We start from the raw sequence: 19,288 nt of genomic DNA, 5'->3' as shown, positions 1-19,288 counted from the left end.
TATTTGTCATTATTTCAATCTTTCTATTTTGATAGTTAAAAATCTTCAAATCTTTATTAATAAAATCTAAATATTTTGAATTAAAATGTTAATTACTGTAGATGTAAATAAAAATTGAGACATTAGAAAGTAACTTTATTAATTTAATTTTCATAATCTAGACCAAGTTTGTTTATGTCAAGACTGGATTATCAGGTTTGGGTAATAATACGTAAACCACGTGGATTTGTTTATTCACAACTTAGACTTCTTTTTAGTTGATTTTCAAACTTTGTATTAAGTTCCTGTAATTTTTATATGTTTTGTTTGTTTTTTTTATTTTATAAATTAGAAATCTATTTAATTTAATTTTCATTTTTTATTTTATAGTTATAATAGAAAATGATAAAACAAAAATGACACGCCAAATGAGGAGAAAGTTAAAAAACCTGTCGAGTTCTCTTCAAAATGAGATGGACATTTATAAAATGTACATCTCGAATTTGATGAATGAAGTTATCACCAAAACAAGGAAGTAAATTAATTTGCTGATCTGTACTATTTTGTTAAGGCACTGAGATTTTTTGACCAGGATCATTTTAGAAAATATTGAAGAAATTTGAAATATTCTTCTAATGTTTAAAAGCTTATTTCTTTTAAATTAGGCTTTAATAGTGTAGGCTTCATAGTATACATGTCACCCTAGATTTTTTCATTACATTAATACAAATTAAAATATTGCAGTATTCAAACTGTTATTTTCCAGATTGAGCTATATCTTCAGGGTGAAGTAAAAGCCTTAATATCATCGAAGAGTTGTAGGTTCCTCATACCTTCAAAACACTGGTCCCCTAAATTAATAAAAAGTAAAATACAGCCTTTAAACATTCAATGTTGCAAAATTGATGCTGTAAAAAAATAAAGTTGTTTATTGTGAGAAGTAAAAAATCTGATGTGAACACCACATCCTTGTACATCTATTAAATTACATATACACATTTTTGCTCCACTTCATTTAAACTTATTTAATTTGAAAGTGAGATACAATCCTCCAGTTCTTTAATAAAAGTGGACAGTTACACAATTGCTAAAATACTACTAGTTTTTATTAACATCAATTATTTATACAATTATTAATTCAACAATCTAACCTGGAAAATTAGGTTAGAGTAAAAGTCCCTTGACTTATCTTTAAATAAATTGTTTACCAAACAATCCAGTAATAAAAACTGATTATTCTACACCATAAGGTCAAAATTAATATCTGTAACCAGTATACAGGAGTTCACTAAACGGAATAGTTTAATTATTATTAACTTTTATTTATGTGACACACCAGAAATCTGAAATGCACACAAGAAATCTTGTGGATATTACGCACAAATGAAAAAAAAAATTTCAACAATCACTTTAAATTGAATACAATTCAAAGATGTATTCTATTTTTCTGTCAAATAATTAAATAAAATGATTTTTTTAAAAATAAATACACAATTTTTATACGAAATTGTTAAGAGAATCCAAAAATAATATGATTCTAAATTATAATTTTCAATTAATATTAAATAATCAGATGTTTCACCAAACTTATTACATATACACATATGTAATAATGCTTATTAAATTACATATACACATTTTTAAAAGCTCATAAAATTTTTTTTCACTAATAACTTCTGATTCTGTTTCATTTTTTTTGTTATTATTAAATAATTATTGTAATTTTTTTTACAATCACGGGTTAATAATTATTAATAAATCAATATATTTAATTTAAAAAAGAAAATGTTAAATAATAAATTTAAAAAAAAGTTAAAAAAAGAAATGAAGTCTGATTCGAACCGATGTGCCTTCTCCTTTTAGATCTAGATATTTCATTAATTAAAATTTCATGTGGCTATAACTCTGGAACCAATGAAAATAAGTACCACTGTTAAATACATTGTTGAAAAGCTCTCAATGAGGGCCTATTACTAAAGTTAAGAAAAGTCCAAAACCAAATTTTTTTTAGGTTTTGGGCTTAGTTGCAGACTTTTGGTTAAGTTGATTGCAGTCAAAAGGGGGAGGTGCACAACTAGATGTTACAGCAGTCCTAACAAAATTTCAACATCCTACGGCTGATCGTTTTTGAGTTATGCAAGATACGTATGTACATACATCACGCCAAAACTAGTCAAAATGGATTCAGGGACGGTCAAAATGGATATTTCTGTTGAAATCTGAAAATTGAAATTTTTCACGATCACAATACTTCCTTTACTTCGTACAAGGAAGTAAAAATTGCTGGTTTCATAGAGTTTGGGTTATAGTTAATTCCCAAACACCTTTAAATTAAAAATGAAAACCTGTATTTTAATATTTGAATCACTTTTCAAAATGTTGTCTATCTCCAGGCACAAGTAAGAAACTTATATCAAGATTTAGGCCATCTTGCCTCAATATATCAGCTCTCCAACCCAACTCATCTTAATGTATGAAAATAAAAATGATTTTATTAGAGCCGTTCTTTTTCAAAGTACATTTTACCTTTGAAGACAAGCAAGCATATGTAACAGTGTCAGGCTCCACCCAATTTCTAGTTTTTCAATTAATAAAAACTGATATACCTCCAAATTTAAACCATTCTGTTTAAAAACTGTTCTTTTTATAAAAAATAAATAGTGTCATAGAGTTCTAGTTCCTCTTGGGTCGCCAGAGATCTTTCCTTGGTCACTAACTAGTTACTAATCAAATTGCTGCAATCTTTTTTCCTTTAATATCTGATTTAATTTCTTCAGGAGAAAACGATCTAATGGTGTCCCAAAGGTTCAGGCCCCTTCTTTCCAATCCCTCTAGCCCCCTCAATCAAAAAGATTAAAATTTTGCAAAATGCAAAATATTCTTTTAAAAAATATATCTTGGTATCTAATTGTGTTAACTGTTATAGAATTTAGATCTTTTTACACCTCTGGGCACCCTAGATCTTCTGCGGACCTTACAATAACTAACTGAAATAATAATAATTAAACCATTATTTTTCGAAATGAAAATCACATTGGTGTTAAGTAGTTCTGAGATCTCTTGCCCTCCAACTATCCTGCTTCCTATTAACAAAAATTTAAATAACGTTATATTTCAGCTATCCTTTTTGAAAGTGTGTTCTATCATCAAGGGCAAGTAAAAATCTCAAATTTCACGAGTTATATAGGTTTGAGATCCTAGGGCCTCTAGTCTCCTTTAATTTAAATAATTAAACATTGAGATATAGATCTCATCCTTTTTATATTCATCTTGTTTTTTTGGAGATCAGTAAAAATGTTTATGTTATCAGAAATTTAAGCTTTGTTTCTCATCTATAGGTTTTATATTATAGGTTCCTTAGATCCTTTCATTTACAACTGAAATTTTATGGCATTAAAAATTTATTTGATATCTTGAAAGACACATAAACATCTTTATGATGTCCAAAAGGTTCAGGACCCTTACTGCTTCAGGCCCTCTGATATTACTTGATGTTTTCAAGGACTCATAAACATCTTTATGATGTTAAAAGGTAACCCTTATCACTCTTGGCCCCCTAAAATTCCTCTAATTAATGATAATTAAATTACTTTAACCATTCTTTTCCTAAATTTCTTTTAACTTTGAAAGTAAGTTAAATAGTCAGGTGAGAAAAAAGTCTCAGTCCTTGTTCATTCCAGCCTCACTCAATTATAAAAATCTGAAAGGAATCTGTTCTTATAAAGACCTTTTTGTACATATTCTTTATAGTGCACTTTTTATTTCTTGGAGTTAATAAAAATACATGAATAACCACATTTTTTAATGGATTAGTATTATTTAATTTTTTTGCGCATTACATAAAATTGTTATAGCCTCCATGAGAAGTTAATCTTAACTGTGATTGAAATAATTCTTTAAGCATAATTTTTTAATCTAAAACTGTTACCAGTTTTATTTTAATTGCTGAAACAATTTAAACAAAATTATTGAAACTGCAGAATGAAAGAATATAAATGTTTTTAGTAATACTGGTAGAAATATTTTGTATAATATTAGCATTTTTCCTCCTCTGTTCACAGAGGTAATATAGTAGGTTGTAAAATTTGAAATAATATTTGAAGAAAACAACCTTTTTAAGATCTACCAATTTTATGCGCTCTGGATGTAATAAAAGTTAATAAGAATTACATTTTGTATCAATTTGCTCTAATATATTGTTTTTATGAGAATATTTTTTACTGTTATGAGTTAAGTGACCATCACCGTGGTGATTTGGGGTATTACTGTTTATTTTAATTTCTAACATATAATGTTAAAATGATGATTATCAAAACTGTAAGGTATCCTGCATTCAAGCAGGTTTTTGATTATTTTTACAGCAGGTTCTACATGCTGTCCAGGGAGTTAATTTAAGTACTGTATTGAATTTTCTGCCTTAAAAAAGTGATATAATAGTTTTAATTAAATATTGAAAAATAATATTAAAAGATAGTTTAATAAAAACTAAAAAAAAATTGATTAATGGCTCCTCTAATTGTTAATTAGTGTATTTTTTCTTTCATTGAAGAAGTAGTGGGAAGGCACTTTACCCTGTAGTTTTTAATATTTCTTCGGATAAACATCCTTTGTTTCAAACTGCGTTATTGGAAGCCATGCATATTATCAGCTAATTGCTATAAGTTAAGTTTTAGAGCTAAAATTTCATAAAAAATTCTGAAAAGAATACAGGTGATTCAAAATTACATAGCAATACTTTAGAAGCTGTTATGGGGCATTAATATATTAGAGAATGTTCTTCTAAACTTTGGTCAAATGTTGCTGTAAACAAAGTGGCTGAAAAACATTAGGATTTTAGACATAAAACAATTTTCACATTGTTAAAAAAATTTTGAAAGAAATTTAAGTATTGATCTCAAAATATATAAAACAGAATTCAAAATTAAATTTGAAAAAAAAATTTATAAATAACCTTTTTCTCAGAATGATTATTACCAAAATACTTCACGACTTAAGGTAATAACATGTTGAAAGTAGTTATTAATTGTTGCTGCCATTTTGTTAAATGCAGCATTCAGTGCAACTAATCGATCGATGTCTTTCAAACATATCTTATAGTGTCAGGATTATTCCTAATATTTCTGTGGCCTGAATGATGCAGTTTCTCAGTTTTTGTGTACCAGTACATGTGTAGAATAAATCAATGACTTCGTCCAACCACAAAGGAATTAGTCAAATGGTTTGAGATTATCCAACCACAAAGTAATTAGTCCGATGGTTTGAGATTGGGAATTGTGGTGGCAGTTTTACTGGTCTTTTTCTACCAATTCATAAGTTATGAGTGAAGTATTTAAATAATTTCTAACATTACAAGGGAAGTGAGCTGATGCATCATCATGTATAAACCACATCTTTAGTGTATCTGTAATTAAATTATCAATACAATTATCCTCCAAGAGTTAAGTCAAATTCATTTGCAAGAAATGTAAGTACTGTATTCCTGAAAGCCTAGGTGGTAAGAGGAAAGGACTCATGAGATTATCACAAAGAAGACCATACTACACATTAAACAAAGTATGCGGGGGTGGTTTGAAAAGTCCATATAGAGTCCGAGAGTTAGCATACCATTGCATATTGAGAGATTTTCAGTAAGTATCATCTTTTGTAAGAATGCACATCAAGTTTTGACCTAATCATTTAGTTTCTCTGTTGTGTCCATCTGATTCTAAAAAGTCAAGTTATTTCTAAAAAATTGATGAAACAGAGTTTTATGTGTTGATTAAACTTTATTTTATGAAGGAAAAATCACCCCAGGAGACTGAAGAAAAACTTGATATTATGGTGAATTTGCATCTTTGATTACAACAGTTTGTGAGTGGTTTCAAAATTTTTGAAGCAGTCCTATGAGCACAAGTGGTGCGGAATATTCTGGACACTCTGTTGAGGTCACTTCTCCAGAAATGATTGATAAAATTCATGATATGGCGTTGGATAATAGATAGTGAAGATATTTGAAATTGCTAGTATTGTGGGCATCTTGATTGAATGGGTGCATAATATGTTGCATCAATGCTTGAAAACATGAAAAAGCTATCTGCAACATGGGTGCTAGAATAGCTCATAGTTTATTCAAAGAAATTGTGTGAGGTATTTCATGAACAGGTTGCAGCTGTTTCAGTGAAATCCTGAGGATTTTAAGCATCGTTTCATCAGTGTAGATAAAACTTAATACACTACTACACGCCTAAGACCAAGGAAAATCTATATAATGGGTTGCCAACAGGGAGTCTTGCACAAAAGAAGGTGAAGGCCATTCCTTCAACAAGAAATATTATGGCAACTGTCTTGGGATTCACAATAAACTATTTAAAAAGGTTGTGATTACAGGCAAATACTATACAACATTATTGAACTGTCTGAAATCAAGCTGCAAAAAAAACTTCTCCATTGGCCCACGAAAAAGTTCTTTTCCATTATGATAATGCATCTGCTCACTCTTCTGCAGTTGTGGATGCAAAATTGATAGATTTAGGTTTTAAACTCGTTCTGCATGCCCTTATTCTCCTGATTTGACTCCTTCAGACTACTGTTTGTTCCCCAACATGAAAAATTTTCTGGCAGGAAGGAGATTTTATTCAAATGAGGAGATGATTGGAAGAACAAATGCCTATTTTGCAGAGTTGGAACAATCCTATTATTTGGAAGGAATCAACAAGATAGTTGAAATATATAAAATTAAAAGGAATGTTGAGAAATAAAAGAGATTTATTTCAAAAAATTAATTGGTTTTTATTTTTGCACGGACTCTTCAATAAACAACCCTCATATGTTGGAAATGTGGCAGTCTCGTGTAGGTTTTCCTATGCCCAAGTATAGTGATTTTGACACTTCCATTTCTTGTGAAGCATGATTCATTAGTAACTGGAATATGACTAAGGAAATTGGGGTTGGGTGCATATTTTCTAATTAACCATCAACAAAATTTTGTCTGTTTAATACAATCAGGAGGTAATAAGTCTTGCCCATTCATTGTGTGAAATTGGACCATTATTACTTCCATATTGATCACCACACACTTGGTTGTGAAATATATAAATGTTCTTCTGGTGCTTGTAATGGAAGATAATTGTGTAGCATTAAGAATTTTTTACTCAGTATTTGGATTCCTTACAAACCATTGTTGACCGGCCTCTATTTTTGGTTTCTGTATACCTGTTTCTCTAAGACATCTCTCCACCATTTCAAACACTTTATGGTTCAGTACTCTTCGATCGGGATATTTGTTATTGTATCCTTGAACTGTAATCATAATAGCGTCAATCCATTTGAAGTGTCCAAAAAAACATAAGCTGATTGACCGATTCAAAAAAAAATTGAAACTTACCCAGTTGTTTCCTATATTTTCAGGACCTTAAAACTATTTTTTATAATTTTTTATTTAAGCAGTTTACCTGTAGTAACTATTTTTGTTATGGTGCGCACACCTATTTACTCATTAAAATTTGTGAATTTAGTGATGAAAACCAACTTATTTTTTTATGTGTTAATTCAGATGTCACTAGTGTTTGTAAATATCTTAAACAAATGTTTTTGTCAAAATTCAGTGTTCTGTTGTGACCCTTTGAGAACTCATAAAAAAACAGTTAAGAAAAACTTAAGACAAACAACATAAGAGGAAGTTCTTAAAATACACATTTTTCCAAATTTAAATTTAGTTCTTTAATTTAAAAAATTTAACTGATTTTAAAATTTGCAAATATAATATTAGGTAAAACTTATTTATTTAATAAATACTTCCAAACAAAGGATGAAATTTGAGACACTCGGTAGATGTGAACAGGTCACTGACTAATGCCAGACTGACCAGTCTGTAACTACAAAGCTAAATGATGCAATAAGGATAAATGACCATGTTGCAACATGAATTTTCCTGATGACTGGAAATGACCAAGCGCCTGTTTTAACGTGAACACTGCAGTTGAATGGTTCAAACAAGTCTATTTCAACTATAGTAATAAATATAAAAATATTAAAGTGCCAAGAAGACAAGAAACCTCCTTGGAGGTTTAGTCCTATGAAGGAGGCGTGGGCATGTAGCTGTTTGGTGTAGTGGTTTGAGTAGCTGCCTTCGATTTTTGTTTGAGAGTGTTTTATGAGTAAACGCTTAAATGAATTCATGCAAAGTTGGCCCGAGTCCCGAAGGGGCAAGGGTAGCTGAGACTCACCTGTAGGGTGCATTGAAGGCTAGTAATAAACTAAAATTATTTTTTAAATTGTTATCCTAAAAACACCAACATACTTGTAAAGCTACTCATAAAATTATTCACAGATAATTCAAAACAAATAACATGGCATGTCTATTGCTTTTTGATTTTTAGATGTTATCAGTTACTGCCAACTCGTGTTAAAGATAAAAATTTCTTTGCTAATTTAGTTTGTTTTATAAGCTAGTTTTTTGTTTTAATGTATTTTAGAATATGAAGAAAATTTTTGTTCTGTATAAAATTGTAACAATTTTCTGCCATAACTTGGTTTACTTTGTTTTAAAATCAAATTTCTAAAACTTGTATCTGTTTTTTGTTGTTGACTTTAAATACATCAATTTTCTTAGAATTAATATTTATATTAATTTAATTGTAAATGTTTGCTCGTTAACTGGCAATTTAACAAAGTTAATCTACAAAAACCTAAAAAAAATGTTTTTTGCAAAATTAATTTTCAGTTAAATTTTTTGACTTTGTAATAGTTTTCTTGAAAAATAGACAGTTCTGGATCTGTTTCATGTCTTTAGCTCAAAAATATACCCTCTTAAACAGTTTAGGTAAAACTGCCTCTCTTGTAATACATGCATCAAAAATTTCATTACGGCTTTATTGGAGCATAAATGAGGATAAAATATTTTTCTCTAGTAATAACATGATGACAAAGCACTTCTAGATGTAAGTTTATAGGAATTTCTTCATATTAATGCCCCAGATCAGCTTCTGAAGTATTGCTACGCAAGTTTGAATTGTTTTATATAATGTAATATAATAAAAAATCTATAAATTTATTTGTCATTATCGGTTTTAGTTAACAGTGTTATATTTACAGAAAAAACTCAATACCAAACAAGTGTAGCTCTTTTAATAGAATACCTTGTCTTAAGGTTTTGGGTCTGATTGATTTGTGATCAAAGATATTTCTTTAATAATTACTTTTCAGCTGATTTAAGTAGAAGAAAAAAATTTAAACTTATTGTATATTAAACAGTAAATGTTACCAATGAATTCTCGAATGAGCTTTTAACTCTGATTATATTTTATTTGTAAGTAGTAGATATTTAGGGAATAAGATTAGTAGTTGTTTGCTTTGCATTTTTTTCTGCAATTTGTTTGAAAAAAGAATCAATCTGCTTTTAAGACCTGATGTATTCAATTTAAAAGAAAATTATATTTCTTTATTTATACCCTGTCTTTTTTTAAGAGCTAAAGAGTTGGAAGTGAGGAGCTATTGTTATGAGGAAACAGAAACGTGGTTGAAGTTTTTGAATAAAAATTTTCATGTACATTTTGAATATTTTGCCAGTAAATATTTTCATCTGCTGTATTATCTTCTTAATGAACCAAATGAGAATTTAAGAAATAAAGCTATAAAGGTAATTTTGCTTTATTTAACATAGCATTTAGTTTGATCTATTAAGTATGCTTTCAGTATTTCTTGGATTTTAAATTTAATTTTGGACTTTTGTCATTCTAAATTTTTTTTGCTATTTTGAAACCAGTAATATAACCACAGTAAGTCTTAATTGGCTTTCTAGGCCAGCCATGCAAGTTTTTAAGAAAGTAGCATTATTTTATATCTACTCCAGACTTATTTTATCTCATTCCATATTGACAGTCTCAGAGATGAATTCATACATGCATTTTGATGAGGAGAATAAAATGAATTGAGTTTCAGTGAACTGTAGTAATAAATGTATAGTAAAGACTTTTTTTGTCACACAGTTTTGTATAGGTTTTTTATTAAACAAAGGCAAATTACATACTTAGTAACAATTACAAATTACAGTGTGATAAATTACATTCATTTAAACTTAAAAATAATTTACATTATTTTTCTCACATTTGTTAGGTCTTAATAAAGAGGTTAATAAAAGATAAATGAAACTGCTGCTAAACCTTGTCTCACGAAACTTTGTAGTAAATATAAATATGAATTCAGTATGTATGAGTAATATAGCAGTGTTGAGTCTTTCTGTCACTCTCATGTGCAAGTGCAATTATTGCTTTGTGTGTATAATAATTCACTGCAAGCTATCACTTGCCTGGCGCCACGGCATGCCAATGATAAGCAATTAAAAATTTTGTTGAATCATTGTTATTGATAACATCATTTGTAATGCTTCACACCATTATACGGTCAGTGAAAGAAAGTATTTCAGTCTATGTTATCGTGTTACACTGTATAGTATGATACAGTTTTATAGTTCATTTTTGTAACACTTTTATTCAGTGTTATTTTCATCAGTTTTAATTTACCCTGTGTTTTTGTGCCAATTTTGTTTTAATAATGAGTGATTCTGTCATGAAACATAAACCAGGAAAACCCTTAATTAGCTATGAAAAAAAAATCAGCAATGTATATATAACCTTAAAACAAGATAACACTGAAACTGCAGTCAGAGAGAGACATTACTCGGAAAGTAAATAGTGCAACAGGCATTAGTGAAAGAACAATTTTTAATATAATAAAGAAACAAAATTGATGGTAAACAAGTTAGCCCTAAAAAGACTTGAAAGCGTGTGAAAACGATTGAAAAGTTGGACGATTTTACTAAAATCGCTGTCAGATTAAAAGTTCTTTGTTTTATTTCAATAACCAGCTTCCTAATGTGAACGTAAATACAGATTCTGAACTGCCAGATTTTTCTAAAAGTACATTAAATTGTGTTTTTATATCATTGAATTTTTGTTTCATGCCCAGAAAAAATAATACTTTACTGATTGTATGTGAAGATATTATTTCATGGCATAGGGAATATTTAAGAGAAATTAAGCGATTTCCTGAAGAGGGTAAGACAATTTATTACATAGATGAAACTTGGGTTAATGCGGGACATGCACAGGAAAAGGTATGGGTGGATAAAGAAATAAAGAGTGCAAAAGGTGCTTTTATGAAATTTTTGTCAGCTGGGGTTTTTACCCCAGCTGGAAAAGGTAAACAATTAATAGTAACATACATAAGAAGTAAAAATGTGGTTTTGAATAGTAGTTTATGGGTATTTGAATTCAGATTGTCCCAAGAGTACCACAATAAAATGAATGGTAACGATTTTATGCAGTTGTTTAAAAAAAATTGTTGCTGAAGGGTCTGTCATAGTAATGGATAATGCCCTGTACCATTGCCTGAAAGCTGAAAAAATTCCTAACACTTTGACTCAAAAATCAGAAGTTGCCAAATTGTTAAAACTGCAGAAAATTGCATGCACTAAAAACATGTAAAAAGTAGAACTTATAAACATAGTAAATTCTGTTAAACAACATTCATATATTCATTATCATGTAGATAAAATTGCAAAATAAAAACATTGTGTCGTGTTGCGGCTTCCTCCATATCATTGCAATTTTAACCCTATAGAATTGATATGGGCACCAGTCAAAGGCTACATTGGGAGTAATAACACAACATTCAACTTAAGTGATATAAAACATTTATTGGTAGGTGTTAATGGAGTAGATACAAATGCTTGAAAAATTTATATTCAACATATAATTAAAGAAGAAAAAAGAATGGGAAGCAAGTTTCTTGATTTTGTATGAAAATACTATTGAAGATATTATGAGAAGTTTGGGAAACGAAGACAATAATTCAACAGGCAGCAGCTTATCAGGTATTGAAGAAATAGAATGAGGTAACAAATATTTTTTTCTGTTTTACTTGATGAAATTGTAATAGAGTGGTGACGTGCTCTTTTAAAATTTGTATTTTTAAGATAAATATATCTTTTTATCACAATTTCCTGATTCGTTTATTACAAGCTATTTTCACTTCATTTCTATGTTACTAGTAAAAAGGATGTTTTTTCTTGGATGGATTGTGCTAAATTAAATTAAATTGGAATCATCATATTGTTATGTTTTGGTTAGCTGCAGCTTTCGTGAGACTAAATAAATCTGCAGTATTTTACAGTTTTGGGTAATCCGAACTCGAAATGAGAAAATGCAAAAAAAAATTAATTTTACATTTGATATTTTCCAAATCTACAAGAAGCCGTAAGTTTCCATGAATTTATCACGTCCCTCTCTACATTAATTTTTTGACTAGGTTTTTGATTGTTGATGACTCATGCTTATTTATAGTACAGCACAGCAACAAATTACTCCCTCTGTAGAATCTCTTACACATTTCATACCATAACAGATAAAAATGTTTATCTTATTCCAATGTGGTTTCAGTAGCTGATGTGTGTTTCTTTTTGCCTTTGTTAATCAGCACGATTGTTTTTTGTGTGAATTGAATTCTTTGTTTAGAAAAATTTTTAATTTTTATTGTGCAGTACATACTGAAAATGTGTGACTTAGTTTAACTAAAATAAATCAGACAAATGTAAGTACGTAGTTAAGTTTTGTACCATACTTTTTAATTAAATTTAAAAATAGCTTCGAAAAGAAAGTAACTTTAAAGTTACTTAAGACTAATATTCTTGAATGTCTTGGAAAAGGTGAATCGTCAACTAAACTGGCAATTGAATTTAACATTCATAAATCAACTATCAGTAATATATAAAAAAATAAAGAAAAAATTATAGTCACACTTGCCAACTGGATTGGGGCTTAGAAAATGGTGAACACTGAAATTTGGTGACTTGACTGCAGTAGATGAGGCTTTGTACTTATGGTTTTTACAGGAAAGATCATGTCATACTCCAGTCTCCAAAGAAAACGTAAAATTTAAGGCAAAATTTTATAAACTGAACTTTGCCCAGACAAGGAATTTAAAGTCAGCAATGGCTGGTTGGAAGGTTTTAAAAAAAAGATACAGGATACGCTGTCTATTGATTAGAGGAGAAAAACTTTTTTCTGATCCTACTGTTATTGAGCCATTTCAAAGTAAACTTCTCAAAAAATTGAACAACTGCAATCGACGGAAGAATAAATTTATAACACAGATGAAAGTGGTTTGCTGTGGTGAGTCCTGCCACATAAAACATTCAGCTGAAGCTTCAGCCCCAGGTCAAAAAATATCAAAAGAACTATTATAATTATGCCTTGCGCTAACATTTCTGTTACATAACATTACATAACATTTCTGTTAACATTTCTGGTATTCATAAATTACAGCTTTTAGTAACAAGTAAAGCTAAAAATTCAAGGACATTAAACACTTTTCATCACCAGTCGAATACAGAAATCAGGTAAATGCTTGGATGAATGTTGACATATTTTACTAATGGTTTCACAGCGTTTAGTGTCATCTGGGAAAAATTATTTGAAATCCATAAATTTGGAAGCGAAAGCTCTGTTCTTAATTGATAATTGTCCAGGACATCTGGATGTAGAACAGTAGACTAGTGAAGATGGAAAAATAACCACTGTTAGTACCACCAAATGAATAAAATAAATGTTCTTACCACCAAATTGTACAACCAACAGCCATTTTACAACCAATAGACCAAAAAGTGATCCAGTCAGTTAGTATTAAATACAGAAAAGACTCATTCGGTTCATTTCTCAAAATGATGACATAGTAGCATGCTTAAAAAAAATTACTCTGAAAAATGTTGTGATTTCTCTTGCTGCTGCTTGGGATTCCATTGACAAGGCTTTAATTTGAACATTGTGGAAAAAATGTTTATCTTCTATGATTAAAGATAATGAAATTGTAGGCGCAATTGTTGTCTAAGTAGACAAATAGAAAGCGTGGTAGAAGTGACTAGAACTGTTAACCTTGAACCGGAAATAACAAAAGAAGATATTACAAAGTGGATTAACATAGATGGGAAAGAGTGTTTCTAACTTAAATCCGACGATGACATTATTGAAGCTGTACGACAAGGGTTAGATGAAAATGGTGATGATGAAATTGAAGTTGGAGCGAAGAGCATAAAGCATGAAGAAGCAGTAAAATGTTTTAACACTTGTATTCAGTGGGCAACAGAGAACAACATTTTACAGTATAAACTACTTTTAATGGCTTAAGTATGAAAAGATGCAATAGAAAAATAACTAACTTCAATGAAACATACAAAAAATCACTGAATTTTTAACGAAACAATAATAAAATCCATTCTTAGAATGTAAATATCAATATAGTAAATATAGTAATAAAAGTGTTGTATGTATACTAAAAAGAGTTTCAGCACTTATTTCGACTTTCAAAACTCGCCTCAATAACCTATCCTGTTCCTTTAAGTTGAACCCTCGATAATCTGAATTTTTCATAACCTGAACAGCCATGGATTTTTATTAGTTCAGATTATCAGGGGCTTCTGTATATGTAAAACAATGTTGACAGATTTGTAATGTTATTATAATTATTAAGCGATCACATTATATACAAAGTAAAAATATTTTGAAAAGGTTGTAGTAATATGTAACATTATAGGTTGTCAGTTATAAATGGTATATAAATAATTTTAACATTAATATTGTCAAATAAAAATGTGGACAAAGTTTACGTTATAATGAAATAAAAGCTCATGTGGAAGAATAACCTAGGATTTGACAAAATACAAAGGATTGGATTATTGTGTTTTGATGAAATGAAGGCAGTTTTATGTATAAAGACAGGGTAGTCACACATGATTTGGTTTTGATGATCATATAGTTTTGTACGACCAGAGAATGAACATATGTACATAATACACTTTGAATTTAAATGATAACAATCTAAACAAATTTTGCATTGCCTTCATTGTCAATATGAAGGCAATGCATACCAGAAAATATATCCTGTATTATTGTAATTATTTTATTTTTGCAGTAAAATAATTACATTTTTAGTAATTGTAAGCAACTGTATAATGTAAATGAATGTTTATATAGTATATGTTTAAAATATGGAATTTTTTGATATTTAAAAATTTTAACTGATAGTTTTTATTTTGGAATAAAACAATTGCAAACTGAATGTTTTCTAAAAAATTCATTTTCTTTATAAAGCTTTTAAAAGATTAAATCATATTTCTGAAAAATACTTTATAGGATTTTTGGGCTTTAAGATGTCTTATTTATTATTTTATTAATTATTATCTTTAATTAATAAAATATAAATTAATGTTGAAGATAAAATATAATATTTAGTGTTTAGATTGTAGTGATTTTAAAATTCAAATATTATCCGTTGTGAAAATAATTTGTTATGAAATGCTGCTTTAAAATATTTGTGTGGTTATAATATGAATATTATCCTGAAATGAAAAAGACTGTTGACGTATAGTAATGTAACAAGAGGTAGGAGTAAATGTGGAAAAAGTAATAGGTTTTGACTAAAAGCTTTACCTGTGTGAAGTGGAGAGCATTCATTATTATTAATTTACTTAGACATTAGAATGATAAATGGTAAAACATAGAATATCAAAGAATAGTGGGTGTGTATGTAGTGTATACTCATACAATTTGTTAAAAATATTTTTATTGGGTGATAAAAATTAAGACAAGTGATTTCATATTTATTTGATTAGTGATATAAAATTTGGCATTAATAAGAAGAAAAAGTAATGTTGCCGTCTGTATTTATTATGAATAATAATATTAAAAACATCTGAATAAAAATATTAAATTTGGAAACAGTCCCATTAATTTTTTATTTATGAAATTTTTTCATTTTAGATAATTTGAACGAGTTAAATTGCAAATTAAAAAAAAATATCATTGTGTACTGAAGTAGTTTGTCTTACTCCATCTTTCATATTACTCAACATTTAAGTAATTACACAGCATTTTAATGAAAATTAAGTATTGATATTTAATTTTTTTTACTATAGTATTTTTTTTTATGTATTCTTTGCACAGATGTATTTTAATGCTTTGACTGTAGCTGTGGATGTTGTTTTGGAACAAAACACTTTGACTAATGCTGTTAGAAGAATGAGTAGATTAATATATGATATTAATATTGATGTCAGAGTAACAGCTTTAAAATGCTTTGTTATTTTTGATAGGTAAGGGAAAAATTTTTATAACTCATAAATAAGTCTTTTATTTTGATTGGTACATAATGATACATTATAAAAACATTAATTATTAAGTAAAAAACAGATATGATTAAAATCTGAATTAATTATTTAAATATATGTATACATGAAATTACATTATTGAAAATTGTTTCGAGTGCATAATTATGTACATGAACAGGTTGCTGAAAAATTATTTTTTTAATTAGTATTGTTTAGTAATGTTTATGTAAAATTGTAAATCTATATTGGCTCAGATATCAAATGATTTCATATATCTACAATTGTGTAGGTCACTCAAATTTAATGGTCGGTTATAATGTGGACTATTGACTGTTTTATGGTAATGTACCTTATAAATTGTTCAGGCAATCTCTAGAAAATTTTCATAACTGTAAAAGTATTAATAAATCATTTTTTGATTTTTAATACTGTTTTTAAGAAAAAATCTTGCTTTGTCTAGAAAGAATGGTTTCATTTAAATCTTCATGAAATATACTCCCAAACATTCCCGTATTCATAAAATAAAAGTTCCTTTAAATTTTCCTCAGAGAAAGATCTCACACACCTCAGAAAAGGTACATTTTTACAGTTTTTTTCTGATTGATTGCTTATTATGAGTCTGATAAATCACTTATGAAATAACACTAAATTATAAACTGAAGCTGTTAAGTTCTTTATCAGTATTTTTTAAAACGTTTTTTCATGTTTTTTTGAACAGGGTAAAAAGCCCATTAATTGATCAAGAGACAGCTTGTAATATTTATTATTTAATATATAACCAGAAAAGAGATGTTGCTGTTGAAGCTGCTGTTTTTGTACACAATAGGATTGTACGTAAAACTGGATTAAAATGTGTTGATTATATTAGTGAACTGGCAGATTTTCATATTGAAGCTGAAGTACGTATTTGCATACTTTATAAAGATTAATTTTTATCATATTCTGTTTTTAGAAGTTGTGTACAAATTGTTAACAATAGTTTATAACGTATCTTGAAATTGTTGTGATTTCCTTCCACAAGCTTCTTTCATACTGTTTGATCACAACAGCTGGGTAACAGAAAGTATTTATAATTTGCATGTAAATAGTGTAATGACTATGTGTCATTACATAAAATATCTGACAGCTATTTTCATGCTCATTGCTTTAGTAATTTTTTTTTGAATAATGCAGCCAGATATTTAAAAAATTAAACATGTCCATGTATCCTTGTGTAAAAGTTAAAGATGTTCAATATTTGTTAAAAAGAACAATCACTTATTCTTTAACAAGTGATAAAATTAAAAATGTTAAGAGACCTATAAAGCCGTTTTGAAAAAAAAACATATCTACTGCAGCACCCTGTGGCAGCTTATAACTGTAAAACTAATCTAAGAACCTGCTCTGAGGTGATACCTATGCAATGCAAAAAACTGTATCAAAATCGGCCCAGCCGTTTTAGAGAAACACATCTCCTGCAGCGCCCCTGGTGGCCAATTACCATAAAATGCATCTAAGAACCTGCTCTGAAGTGATACCTATGTAATGCAAAAAATCGCATTGAAATCAGTCTAGTAGTTTTTGAGGAAAATGGTAATAGACACACGCACACACATATATATATATATACACACACACACACACACACACCCAACCTCTTTCCCAAAAGTGTATACTATCTGTTCTGTCTTGAGTAAAAATAACACTATCCACATCTATCAAACCAGGTAGCAGAGTGTTTTTGTTCTGCTAGCAGAACAAAAACTCTGGGATGAAACTCAGATCAATACTTTGGGTTACGAGAAAAGGCCTTATTATGCTTCAGTACTCACTTTAATAAATTGTTGAACTACTTAAAAAATCTTCCAATCAATCTATCTAAAATACAATTAAATATTTTTCTTTGAAAATATTACTCTGTAGATGTATTTTTAAATAATATTGATTTAAACATTTTTAAAAAAATGCTGAATCTTCTATATTCCATTCTTCAAAAATTCACGTTATTGTATTTCTGTATAAAACTGTTTACTACTGTCAAAAAAATATTTTGATATGATTTTTCTGCTAAAATAGTTACTGAAATGGCCAAAAATTAGAAGAGGTTAAATTTTTGTCAAATTTATAATGCTTAAACATTGGCCTTTGAAAAAAGGATGGAAAAACTTTTCTTACAGATGTAAATGATATATTGTCTCTGTACCAAGTTCTTAATAAAATCATTAAAATGTAACATGCTTTGTTATATTTGTTATAATTTGTTGTACGTTGTATTTTTGAAGTCCTAGTAAAAGTTAACAACTCAAACTTAGATGCACTAGTCACCAATTAAATAATATTTAATGTCAAATGATAAATATATCTGGACTTGAATGATATTTATATTGTATTATTAATGTGCTGTTTACTAATCTGCATAAAAACTATAGTTGATGGACTATATAATTGTTGAAAAAATGATGTAAATACTTTAATTCTTGTTAATTGTTGAAATAATTAAAAAAAAAAATGTTTTTGTAATAAATAATATTTTAAGCAAATGTTACTGTTATTGAGTATGAAAATTTAGCTCTAGCAAATAGCTACATTTGTTATATTTATTTTTTTCATTATATCAACAAAAACTGCTGAAGTAAGTCTCTAAAGGTAGGTGTAATAGTTTTAATTCCTGTTTTTGACTATGAAGGAAGAATTTTTCTCAGAAGCGAGAAGTTTTTATACAGAATTAATGTTCAGTCAGTCACTGAGAGAGGAGGGCCTACTTGCTTTCATATTTAGTACTTTTTATATGTTTAATATACATCAATATTATAAAAATTCAGATTATCTTGAAAATGTTAGTTGATCTTTTTTTTAAATATAAATAAATTAGTGTATGATTAAAAAATATATTTGTTAAAAATAAACATCAGTCATAATTATATGATAATTAATCTGAGTTATTTTGTATTTTTTTGTATTAAGGATGACCAAAGTGATGATTTTCTCATTGATGCACTGCTGAATACGAGTGCCATGTTAACTGACTGGCATTCTTGGCTGAAACTGTTAATTGGTTCTTCGTCATCCAAGGATGGTAATGAAAATTATGTGGATGGTGATTGTTATAAGACTGAAATCATCATTAGACTAATGGTTAGTTGTTTAAAACAAAGTACTACGGGAATGATTCCTTTTAATCGAATTCAAGAG

The 19,288-nt window shown here is 28.5% G+C and overlaps 1 protein-coding gene across 1 annotated transcript in view; it reads left to right on the top strand.

Annotated features, from left to right (window-relative positions):
* Window positions 1-19,288, top strand: part of LOC142322639 (cohesin subunit SA-1-like) — a 54,981-nt gene that overhangs the window by 22,441 nt on the left and 13,252 nt on the right. The window contains exons 6-10 of the mRNA XM_075361718.1: window positions 370-514; window positions 9,424-9,595; window positions 15,954-16,102; window positions 16,836-17,016; window positions 19,061-19,288. Of these exons, the coding sequence (XP_075217833.1) occupies window positions 370-514; window positions 9,424-9,595; window positions 15,954-16,102; window positions 16,836-17,016; window positions 19,061-19,288 (875 nt within the window). The remainder of the gene's footprint in view (window positions 1-369; window positions 515-9,423; window positions 9,596-15,953; window positions 16,103-16,835; window positions 17,017-19,060) is intronic.

Source organism: Lycorma delicatula, chromosome 4 (genome assembly GCF_047948215.1).
Source record: "Lycorma delicatula isolate Av1 chromosome 4, ASM4794821v1, whole genome shotgun sequence".
Lineage (NCBI taxonomy): Eukaryota > Metazoa > Arthropoda > Insecta > Hemiptera > Fulgoridae > Lycorma > Lycorma delicatula.
This window is presented reverse-complemented; position numbering and strand designations above follow the sequence as displayed.